The sequence below is a fragment of the Melopsittacus undulatus genome, chromosome 5 (genome assembly GCF_012275295.1).
Source record: "Melopsittacus undulatus isolate bMelUnd1 chromosome 5, bMelUnd1.mat.Z, whole genome shotgun sequence".
Classification (NCBI taxonomy): Eukaryota; Metazoa; Chordata; class Aves; order Psittaciformes; family Psittaculidae; genus Melopsittacus; species Melopsittacus undulatus.
The window spans coordinates 43,823,169-43,834,710 of NC_047531.1; the positions used below are offsets into that span (position 1 = coordinate 43,823,169).

General features: G+C 42.5%; 2 protein-coding genes and 1 non-coding gene across 5 annotated transcripts in view; all 3 read left to right on the forward strand.

The window, feature by feature from the left end:
* Positions 1-9,923, forward strand: part of UBN2 (ubinuclein 2) — a 56,314-nt gene extending 46,391 nt beyond the window's left edge. The window contains exons 17-18 of one of the 3 annotated variants that reach the window (XR_004549607.1): positions 620-9,626; positions 9,737-9,923. Coding sequence is in view for 1 of the 3 variants with exons in the window: in XM_034062727.1 (XP_033918618.1) it covers positions 620-669 (50 nt within the window). In the remaining 2 variants the exon portion in view is untranslated. Of the gene's footprint in view, positions 1-619 lie in introns of all 3 variants that reach the window. The other 2 variants (XR_004549608.1, XM_034062727.1) reach the window with 2 other exon arrangements.
* Positions 9,924-10,358: 435 nt separating this feature from the next.
* TRNAR-CCU (transfer RNA arginine (anticodon CCU)) lies at positions 10,359-10,431 on the forward strand. The gene has a single exon. It is a non-coding gene; the product is annotated as a tRNA-Arg (tRNA).
* Positions 10,432-10,969: 538 nt separating this feature from the next.
* Positions 10,970-11,542, forward strand: FMC1 (formation of mitochondrial complex V assembly factor 1 homolog). Its single transcript, XM_013129349.2, has 2 exons — positions 10,970-11,147; positions 11,288-11,542. Exons 1-2 carry the CDS (start codon positions 11,010-11,012, stop codon positions 11,480-11,482), a joined length of 333 nt encoding a protein of 110 aa, XP_012984803.1. The 5' UTR covers positions 10,970-11,009; the 3' UTR covers positions 11,483-11,542.

The following is an 11,542-nucleotide window of genomic DNA, read 5'->3' on the forward strand; positions in this document are numbered from 1 at the left end:
CTTTTTTTTCTGTTTGTAAGGCGATGCTGAAAACTATCAAAAAGCTTTAGAAAGTGCAGTTTATTTAGATTCTGCTCTTTCCTTTGCTGTCTGTAGGTGTTTTGTTTCGGTGGGTTTGTTGGGTTTTGGCTTTTTTTTTTCCAGAAGGAACAGGAAGGGTGGGAGTTCCTCATCCTGTTCTCAGTGCCAAAAAAATTGAGCAGTGTTGCTCTAAGAGGCTGTGGAAACCAATTGGCTTTATTGGGTATAATAATTTTTTTTTGTCACAGTAAGTGCCATGGGTTGAATACTAAAATACTAAAAATGCTTTATTAAAATGTAAAGACTTTCAAAGAAAGACTTTATTTATTTATTTGTTTGTTTGTTTGTTTTTGTCCCAAGTTGCAACTTAGTCTTTAGAAAGATGGTATCTTTTCATCTGAAGGCTGATATCTGAGGTTTCAATAGTGCTATTTCTAATAAATGAACTATAGAGAAGATGCAGTCTTCCACCCTGTAATGTACATTTTGGTAATGCTAAAGCTGAATGTGTTAAAGTCCTGTCTCTTTTGCTGTAAATTATAAAAATAAAAGGTCACCCATGCTTTTATTCTTCCCTTTTCCTATCTCTAAACTGCAGATGGAGGCCAAAGTAAAGGGGACACTAAGTTACAGCGAAAAAACCAGTGACTTCTGGACAAGCAAGGGAGCTGAAGCAGTTCTGGTTGGCTGACAGAATCTGCCCAGTTGGGAAAGTGCTTATTGTCACAGGGCTGCTGTTTCTGTCGATGTTTACATATTTTGATCCCAAGCACTGTGGTGAGAGGAAGAAGAAAAAGAAAACAATACTTGATCAAAGAGAGAAGGAAAAGGAGGACTGGTCCTCCTGGTCATGCAGACTGGTCATAGTTTGATCTTGCCTAAAGAAACAAGCTTTTTTACCTGTTCTGATTGGCTTTTAAAAGAAATTGATCGTCAAACCCACAGCAGCACAAACATGTGTTTTGTTTTGTTCTTTCTTTCTGAGTGATGTCCAATGAAGAGTTGAAAGCGTGAGAGGAGCTGGAATTGGTTTTTCCATCCATTGTGTAAAGTGGAATCATCCCCTTCATTAGTGCCCAAAGTGCCCAGTATACGATGTGTAGGTCCTGAGTGTACTATATGGTTGTGGACCAAAAGTTATCTAGAATAGAGGTGGTGCTGGGACACTTTGCATTATAATTAAACCCTTACACAAATGCAATTTCCCATACGGGCATGTTTTCCAATGTTACAAGGCTGTTTTGGCTTTAGGGAGCCTACAGATGGATGCAGTCTAATTAGAGAGTTGTCTTCAAAAGCAGGTCTCTTGGCATATCAAGATGTGGGAAAATTTCTTGTTCCTTATTTGATTGGTTTTTTAAAATATTTAAGGGAGGAAAGGGTTGAAAATTTTTCCATTTACATGAAAAGGAAACCTACATTTTATTGGTCAGACTAGCATTTCTTGCTCACATCCTTTTTTTTTTTTTAAAGGCACACTGATTTTTCAGTCCTATTTGTTAAGCTTCGTTTTCCTTTGCCTTGTGCTTATCTGCTACTGAAATTAAGTAATGTTCTACTTGTTTATTTTTTATAAAACAACCAGTTCTTCACTCATTCTAGGTCTTACTCATCTTTCATCTAACTCCTCCCAAAAGCCATGCATTATACTGATTTGGTAGATAAAGAAAACTGTTTGTGACCTATTCCAGAGCCAGGTTAATACTGCTTCAGGCATTAGCCAAAGAGGAGTCGTTCAAAAGCGACTAGAGGTGCCTTCTCTTCTGGGGGCTGAATGGGTTGTCTCCAGCATGTCCAGCCCCTGCTGGCCTGGGGAGTTCCTGACCTGAAGTTCTTTCTTGCATGGTAGCACAAGACTGCAAAGCTGGCTTTTTTGTTTGGGTTTCTTATTTTTTTTAATAGCAATACATCAACTGGTTTATTTGTAAGGTTAGGAGGTATCCAGCATATGTTGCACTTTCGACACTAGGACAGAACTTCACTGTTGAGCCCCTTGCGCTGTCAGGTGAAAGGCGAGAATGGTAGAAAGTGAAATAAGTCATAGGGGAAAGGAGCAAATAGGTGTATGATGCCCTTCTCCTTGAACTCTGAAACATTCCCTTGATCAGAGATGCTGAAATTCCTAGTAACTAGTCTTTCCAGTAATTCAATTTGAGAATGAACTAGTGACTACTCGTTATCTCACACCTTTGAGAGAGACTCTGACCCTTGGATAATGAATCTTCAATGTTTTTTTCTAGATTAACTTACAGCTTTCAGGTTTCTTTCACATGTGATTTATTTTTCTTAGACCAGACAACAGTTTCTTTTCTATTTAGAGCTCATTTTAATTTTATATGAATATATATACGTGAATTTAAAATAATATATATTGTGTATTTAGTATAAAATGTTGGGTTGAGCTCAGCAATAAATGTTTTTGCACAACACTTCTGTGAAAGACAGATTGAATTAAAATAAGATGCATTAGTTCATTAATTTCACTCCACAGCATCTGCCAGTTAAATGCTTTTTAGCTAGTGCTAATGTTTTGTATGTGGCATGTTAATTAGATAATCTTGCACCTCCATCATCAAGGTTAATTTTGAGTTGAAACATACAGCTACGTAGACCCTGATATTCTTAATACTGTGCAAATTCTGACAGAGTATCATATATTCAGAAAGCAACCTTTATCTGATTTCCCCCACCACCACCACCTTTTCTCCAGGAAGAGTTAAAGGAAGATAACTTCCAGTTTTTGAGACCTAACAGTTCTGGCAAGATGCTGATTCTCAGAACTGTGTCAAACTGCGTACTTGTTAACAATGTACGTAGCTGAGGGAGTTGCAGCAGTGAGCATCAGACAGCAATATATATAAAGAGCCTGTCCTAAGAGAGTTCTACCTCTTCTATGTTTTCTTCAAGGTATCTCATTCAAATTGATGTCTTTTGTCTTCATATTTTAAGAAATTTTAGGCTGGGAGACTTGGAGCCCTTTATACATCGCTAATTTCCTTTCAGCATCCCTCCCTTCCTGGAAGTATGCCTCATCTTCAGTTAGGGGGAGTATCCTGTAAATTTCAAGAAGGGTAAAGAGTAGTCTTGTCTGTGTGGCCTTTGAGCTTCTCAGTCTTGGGAAACAAATAAACTAATGCTTACTGTGGAAATAAGCAGTAGGATGATGAGAATAAAGATGACCACATGTTCTTTGTGAAGCTAGTTCAAACGGCCCCCCAGAGGGTAACTGTGTTGTCATTACACTCCTGAGCTTCTTTGGAATCAGCAACATAGCACTGAAAGGGTCTACATCCCCTACTGGCTGTTTTCTTTGGTTAAACCTAGCAAGGCCAAGTTAAAGGAAATAATAGAGTGGCTCCTAGAGACCTTTGTGGGTAGCATAAACAGGGTGGGGAAGTGAAAGATCTCTGCAACATCCAAATGCAAAATTGGATTAATGTTTTACTATTTTCTGCACAACAGCTCTTCTAAAGACATTTTCCCCGAAGTTTTTACTACTTTTTAAGGGCCTTTGTTAATAAATAAACTGTAGTTGTACATACTAAATAACCCTCAGTATTCACAAGCAATAAGAAAGCCACGTAGAGCTGTCCTTTCCAGGCAGCAGGGCTGAACTTGGTTTGGGGACTGTATATGAGCTAACATGCTAAGCTCACTGAAAGCTCCAAACAAATGCAAGCAATAATTTCAAACACAGGTTTTAGATGTTAAAACCGTCTGGGTAATACTTTCTGCTACATGATCCAAAGTCCCAAAAGTCGCAGTAGCTATTTTAAATCCTTTCAAGACACTTGCAGAGAAAGAAAAGGCAGGCTAGATGAAAAACAGACTGCAAAGCTTTCTAATCCCTTGGACTGTAACTGCAGTGTTCTCCCACTCCAAGATGCAAATGGCCTAAATCACTTTGTCTGGCCTTCTCTGTTGATAAGAGAAACATGACTAATACTGATCAACTAAGTCACAAGTGTGGATGCTGTGGGTTTCACATCTGTTTTCTGCTAATCAGAAGTAACTTTTAATTACCTGGGTTCTGCTTCTTGTTTGAATCCGATCAGAGTTGTCTGATGCACAGATTTGGGGGTTGGACAGGTGCCAAGAGCCTGTTTCCTTCCTGCAGTCCCATCACCTGACCCTTCCTCCACACTCCTTCTCCACTTGGTGCAAGACCGCTGAGGACATGAAAACAGAGAAATCCTGCAACTCTCCCAAGCTGTCATCAGTTGTGTGAACCATTAACCCTCTGGGAGTCATCTTGTACTCCAACTAACTTTATCACATTTGCTGCTACATTTGTAAAATGAACTTTTGGGTGTATTTATTAGCAAATTTTAATCTAGTTTACAGTTTTTTGTTTTGAGTAGTTTTTGCCCACAGGTGGATTAGAAGTGTTGGGGTGTTTGGGTTGGTTTTGGTTTGGGATTTGGTTTTGGGTTGTTTTGTTTTGGGTTTTTTTAATTGTTCTTTTTTTTTTTTTTTTTTTTTTTGAGTGACTTGGTGAAGGCACAGTGGTCCCTCTTCTGCTTGTGTTTTGGATATGTTTGAAGATGGCATTGCAGGGAATATCTGTAGCCAAGCTGTGGAAGGCTTCCTCCCACACCTAACTTTCATCTTTTGCTGAATCAGGGAGGGGGAATCATTAAAGGGACACCTGGTTTTTGTTTGGGTTCGTAATTTTTAATTTTTTTTTTACCATAAAATGAACCAGAAGGTGAAAGCAGTTGGTAAATGAGTTATTAATTAACACTTTATGCAATTTTAATTTTATAGACATTAAAAAATTTGGTACATTTTGATTGGTCCTGGCTCTGATGTAATGGCTGTTACCCTCCATGACTTACTTGATTCAGGCCTTTGTCCTTTGTTTAAGTGCCTTTTTTTTTTTTAATAATTTTTTCATTTTATTTCCCTAACCTCTTTAAACTGTTCTCAGAGATCCTGAAGTGCTGGAAGGCATTTTGGAGGAAAAATTTAAGCTTGCCAAAATGGCTTTATGCTGTTAAACTATTTTTCCCTTTTGTAAAGAAAACAAAGTGTGTAATGTGTGTAATTTCATAGCTGCTGTACCATGGCATTGGTTCTATGTGCTTATGTGTTCTTTCTCTCCTGCTCACACATATGCACACGCACACACATATATATACAGCAATATTCCTGAGAAACCTGTTCATCCTTCTGCATCCTGTGCTGGCTTTATTAAACACTTGAAAGGCGAACGTTTGTGCAAAGATGGCAGTACAATTAAGGAGTGTGTATGAGTGCATATATGTGCATGAGAGGAAAGAAGTGGCTAATGGGAATGAAACTTCCTGCATTGTTTTCTGAAGGTTTTAAATTTGGATCTTAATTAGGTCACAAGTAAAACATTATGGGCCCTGTCTGGCAACATTATTAAATACAATTGCTGAGGCAAAGATGTGTGGCTAGCAAGCCCAACGAGGGGGGAAAGAAAGAAGGTTAAAATAGCAGCTTGCAACAACTTTGAGTTGAGATGAATCGCAAAGAATCTTATGTGTCACATCTGTTTGACATGAGTTACTGCAGGGACTCACACATCTACCAAAGCTGTTGCTCTCTACTGTGCATCATATGTAAGAAGGAATTCGGCAAAACCTGCAAGAGTGCAGCTGCTAATTGAAGTTAGACCTGGCTATGCTTCCCATGCTGCCTAAAACATTCACCATGAAGTACGTTTCATGTTGTACTTTCTCTCTACTTGTTGAGACTTCATCAATGGTTTGTTCTTTTAATATAATGAGCAGTAAGTTCCTGTGTTAGCTGCAAGTGAACCCTTATAATAGTGTCTGTGTTTGTTTCCTTGTTCTCTGACAAAATTAGCAAATCTGCAATAGATCATCTAGTGATTTATTAATAGTTCTGTGCCAATTATCTATTTTAATTTATGATTATTATAAATGTGTACCTGAAATTATCAGTTCACTTGTTGACCAAGTGCTAAAATTAAGGTAACAGATGTACACATCACTAGACTGTGCTAGTTCTGTGATGTGTTTTCCTGGTAAGATCTAATTTTGAGTTGCAATATGAAAAGGAAGCATTTGCTTTCCAGAGTGGAATGAAGAGTCCTTTTTAAGTGGGAGAATCTACCTAGAGAGCAGAAAATAAGATACTGAATATCCTGTGGCAGAAAATAGCCTATCTGCTGTTTCAGTTCTTAGCTTATCTTCATGTGTTTGAGTGAGTCTGTTTATGTAAACTAGGCCATAGGCAGATTACGTCTACCAATCTAATGGTGCCAGTCAAAGATAGGACTGTTGCTGGTAGGTCAGCTAGCTGCAGTGATAGTGAGAGTTCTTCTTAATCTGCCTTAGTGCATCAGTGAACTGTGCCACATCCACCAGTGGCAGTAAACTGAGCTAACCTGGCTCCTGTGTTGCTGTTTAATTTACTTTGGGCACATGTGCTCTTTATCCTAGGCTGATCTGTGAGATGGGGAATCTACAGCTGGTGATGCTTGACTGTTACAGTCTTTTTTAACAAACACAGCTGCTGTGAAAAATCTGTGTCTGTCTACTGCTTAAGAAATCACTGCCAAAATAAGCAGCCAGAAGTACGCTTTACTGGGCCACTGGAAAGATAACTGTTGGGTAGGGGAATGCTTTGTTTGTGGAAACTTCTGGTGCAGCTTCATCATCCTTTTTCTATGACCCGGTGATCCCTTGCTGCTGTAATAGCCTTTTGGGGCCATAGAAAGCCCTGCTGCTGCTATGAGTTATGCTGAGAGATCAGCATGGCCTGGAACTGGCCCAAAACTGGGGAAGTACAGAGATTCCCTACAGCTGTTTTTGCACACTCCTCATAAATAAAACTCTGCTAATCTTGTCAGTAGTCAAGGATATAGGTCTGTATTTTGTAGCCATTTTGACAGCTGTAATTCTACAGAGCAAATCTAGAAAAAAAAACAAACCCATGTTTTGTATCTAGAAGTGAATTTCGGTCTCTTCCCTTGCTGTCATCTTCTGCTTAAGTTATAACCATTAACTAGTAAGTTTTTCCTTTATGGTGAAGTAACCCAAAGCAAGCAGTGTACACATTGGCTCCTGTCATGCGCAATACTTAGGGGTTTTGGTTTGGTTGTGGTTTTTTTCTTTTTGCCCAGTAGTGTATGCAGATGTATTTTATCAATAGATAGTTACGTTTATTACTGTCTAGTACCAAGAGAAGGGATAGAAAATCAACCAAAACCAGTCAAGAGATACCACCATTGCAGGCCAAAACAAGTAGCTGCTGAGGCAGCCAGAGCTTGAGACTTACCAGATTTCGCCAGAGAAGTGGGGGAAGAAACCTTCTTGTGTTCTGAGCTTTTTCCAGAGAAGGCCTTAGTTTGATTAGTAGTCACTAATATCAACTATGCAGATAAGTATTTATGTGTTTCAGTGTTACATGCATTCCTTCCCCCAGCTACCCCTCTTAATACTTCTTGAAGTTTTACCCAAAGAAAATGGAGTATTTTTTTGAATGTCTGTACTGCAAAAGTCTTTTTTTTTTTGCTAACGTGAAGAAAAAAGTTTGTATTTTAAAAAGAAACCCTTTCACTTGTGCAACATCTTGTGTCGTGTCATGAAGTTGCTTTAAGAGGGAAGCTAAAATCGCCTCTTGTGACAGGTTTTACTCTGAGAGTTTTTTAGGATATTCAGCTCTCAAAATTGGTTTAAAAAGCTACAGCACTGTTAAATGTACAGATTTTATTTGGGGAGAAACTAATGAGACATCCCAGGTTTCCTTCCAATATCGAAAGTGAATTAATTTCTCACTTAAATGAAGTTGCTTCTAAACAAGAGGAGTTACCAGCTACACAGTAGCTGGATCTTTAAAGAAAAGCTAAATTGTGGTCCCCGGGTTATTTCTCACAGATCTTTTAGTCTTGTATGTAGTTACAGATAACAATTTAGCTCAGAGGTGAGAACTGTAGTGTGTGTTTTATTGCAGGTGATCCTATCATGTAGCAATTAGTTCCGTGTTCTTGCATAGTTCTCAAGATCCATACTGGAAATAGATGGAGAAATTTTATTTTTGGACTACTGTTAAAAAAATAAATTGCAATATTACTACTTTTTACCCTGAAAAGTCTACTGAGCAGCATTATATTTTAGCAGTTAAACTAGTACCCTCGTTACGTGATTTGTCTCTTGTAGTCTTCTTTTACTGAGAGTTAGAAGCATTTCATGAGTAATCCATAAAATGTTGGCGTTCTCTAGCTTGAAGTCAGGTGCTTATAATAAAAGGGCATCTGCAATTATAACTTCTGATGATACAAAAGCACTATGTTCAGAATATTTCATTGGGAAAAACAACCCAGGTGTGGGTGCAAGTCCCTCTAGTTCTGCCTGATAGAGGCCCTGTGAAGAACAGTGCATCCAAATACCTGCCTACACAACTAATGGTAGTGGGGATCATCTCCTCAACAGAAGTTTGGCCTCAATATCCTTTATTTGGTGTCATTTTAGTGTGTGTATATATATATGTATATGTTTTAGCAAGTTTGGTCACTGCTAGCTTAACTACCTGACTTGCTGCGGTCCCCAAGACAATGAAAGGCTGGGAAACAGATGGACAAAGTGTTGTCCTGTCTTTCACTGGGGAGCACAGCTGGCCAAGTGTTTTGTTCTAAACTAATGTTAAATCACAGCTAGAATTCTTTGCATTCCTCAGCTTCAAAGAAAGGAATGCACAGTTACCATGAGATGGCAAACCTGTTTGAGTTGGTGATCTGTGATGCTTTATTCAGTCCAGCATAGATTTGTACAAGGTCACCTTCCTCCTCTTAGTGTTCACATATTTTGGATCATGGGGCTTAAAGAATCCAAACAGCTTGTGCTGCTTACCTGATGAGCTCTCCAGGGCAACTCTCCTGTGAAATGCTCCCCCTCTTGTGACAACAAACCTGAACAACCAAATGCAGCTACATTTGGGTTGAAATCCACCTCATTTGGATTTTTAGGGAGTTATGTTCCAGTAACTTCATGGGATGCTGTGTTTAAAATGTGTGATTTCTTTCCTCACTCCTCATAAAACTGGACCTGGACGCAAGTTTTGAGTTGTTGGGTTGTTTGTTATTTTTTTTTTTTTTTGTAATAATCTCAGGACCTGAAAGATTGTAGCATTTAGTGTGTCTTAAAAATGATGTACTGTACCAGCCATGGATTTTGTAAATACACCTGTCTCCCTTTTTTGTATTTTGATTTTTTAAAAGTGTGTGTAAGGCTCTTTGCCAGACGAACTGGTGCCTGCATAATTTCCATCCTGAACTGAAGCAGGAAAAGGAAGAAGCTGCTGCCACAGAAAGCCCTCATCAGTTCCAAATGTGTATATTGTTCTGGTCAGTTTAATGGCTGTTAAGTCTTTTGTTACTTGGGAAGTTGGTTTGTTCCCCTGCACGTTCCCAGTCGTGGCTAGTGGAGCCCTAACAGACCAATTTTTACTCTCTTCTGTGTCATTACTTCATGTTTTCACTCCTTCCAGATACTCAGGTCTGCTATCCCTGAGAAGTCTGGCATTTTCAGAGGTCAGGACTACAGGACTTCTGCAAGAATAGCTGGAGAGCATTTCTCATTTTACCAATGCTTTGGTCCAGACACAGAAATAGGGTTTGTATCTGCGATGCCACCTCCACCTGTTCTAGAAGGGACTTGCCCGTGTATTTTGTGCTTTCCTGAAGGGAGTGCAAAGATTTATTAGTATTTTTATTTTTTGGCAGCAGACTTAGCTCTGGGATCCAACCTTGCCGGCAGACGCCTGTTCTGCAGGAGGAGCCTTACCCAATTCGGCGTTGCTGTTCCCTGTCCGTGACTGCGACAGGCTTTTTTCATGAGTGTACTTTTTATTTTCCTTTTTAAAATGTCATGTGTCTGTGCTGTATTAAATAAAGAGGAATGTACATATTAGCCCTGTCTCTGTGATTTATCATAACAAAAGTGATGTAAAAAGGCTTCACTTGGAGGGGTGTCCTTGGGGCTTTTGTGTTGGGTTTGTCACTGCTGGTTTTCTTGGGCGCCAGGTGCCAGCTTTATTCAGTCGGGGCAGCCACAAAGTCAAGGGCGATGCTGCGAGCAGGGAGCAGCGGCTGAAAGCTACCAGACGAGCAGTAAGAAACAGAACGCTCCCCTTCGTACTGAGTGTCCCCGCGCCCCAGCCTCACCGCTGGGCCTAAGAGAACCACGCGTAACCCCGCCCAGTGCCCCCACAGGGCCACACGGCTTCCGGCCTGCGAGCCACGCGCGGGAAGGCGCTGCCCAGTCAGACGCATTCCACCCTTTCCATAAAAGGCAGAGGGGCGGGGACAGAACAGAAGTGCCTACACAGAAGACTTTTCTGCGGCAGCCCCAGTGGCCTAATGGATAAGGCATTGGCCTCCTAAGCCAGGGATTGTGGGTTCGAGTCCCATCTGGGGTGGACTGTTTTTTTTGTATATTTTTCCACCCAGGGGATAGCAGGGTCCCGCACCCGCTCTGGAACGTTATAGCCGCGTCCACTTCCCAGAGCGTCGGCCCGGGCTTGCAAAGGGTCTGCGTCTTCTGGGATCACTGAGCGCTCCCCACCTTGGGCTCTACCGAGCTGTACCGAGAGACCTCGGACACACACGTGGGCTGCGGGGGGGAGAGGGAGGAGGCCAGGGCCAATTCACCCGCCCGAAGAGGAACGGGCCCCTCCGCTGGTCCCACTGACCTCGCTCGGGACCGGCAAGCGGCCCGAAAGAGCCGCCCCCAAACCAACGGCCCGGTGAGAGAGACAATAAGGGAACGCACGGGCCTTGGCGTGGCCTCTTCTCGATACTCGACCTTCAGCACTTGACCTCCGCAAAGCGCGGAGGGCTGGAGGAGGCTTTCGCCCGACTCGGCGCTCGACAGCCCTCCCTGGCCGAAGACGCGAGCGACGAATCCGCGCGCTCGCGCCTTCTGCCGCTTTCCTTATTGGCCGCAGCAGGAAGGCGGCGGCGCTCGATTGGCCGTCGGGGGGAAGAGGTGCGCAAGATGGCGGCGCTGGGCTCTCCGCTGCGGACCTTGCGCGGGCTCCTGCGCGAACTCCGCCACGCCAGCGGGAGGGCGGGCCGCCCCTATCGCGACACTCCCGCCTATCAGCATATAGTCGCGGCCTTCCGCGCCAACCGGGTACTCGCGGGGTGCGGCTCCCCTCACCCACCCGTTTCTACCTCTCTCTGGCGGGGAGATGAAGCGGGGAGGGATTGGCCCTGCTTGTGGCGTCGGGGCGGCGTGTGAAGTCCCTGGGGCTTGATGGCTGCTCTCTGCAGGTGACCAGTGAGAAGCTGTGCCGGGCCCAGCAGGAGCTGCACTTCCAGGCTGCCACCTATCTCTGTCTGCTCCGCAGCGTCCGGGAGCACGAGGCCCTCCACCAGGAGTACCACGGCCGGGGAGAGCGCTCGCCTGAGGAGGTCGCCGGCCTGGTGGGCTTCAGGTTGCCTCAGCAGCCGGGAGGGAAAGGCTGAGGTGATTCTGTCGAGTTACCTGTTTGTTCCCGAATAAAGGTCCTATCATCATAGAAACTG

Bases quoted from the DNA above. Each gene is read 5' to 3' on its own strand.
- FMC1 (XM_013129349.2), top strand. From the start codon at position 11,010: ATGGCGGCGCTGGGCTCTCCGCTGCGGACCTTGCGCGGGCTCCTGCGC. The intron at 11,148-11,287 runs GTACTCGCGGGG...TGCTCTCTGCAG, and splicing joins CGGCCTTCCGCGCCAACCGG to GTGACCAGTGAGAAGCTGTG.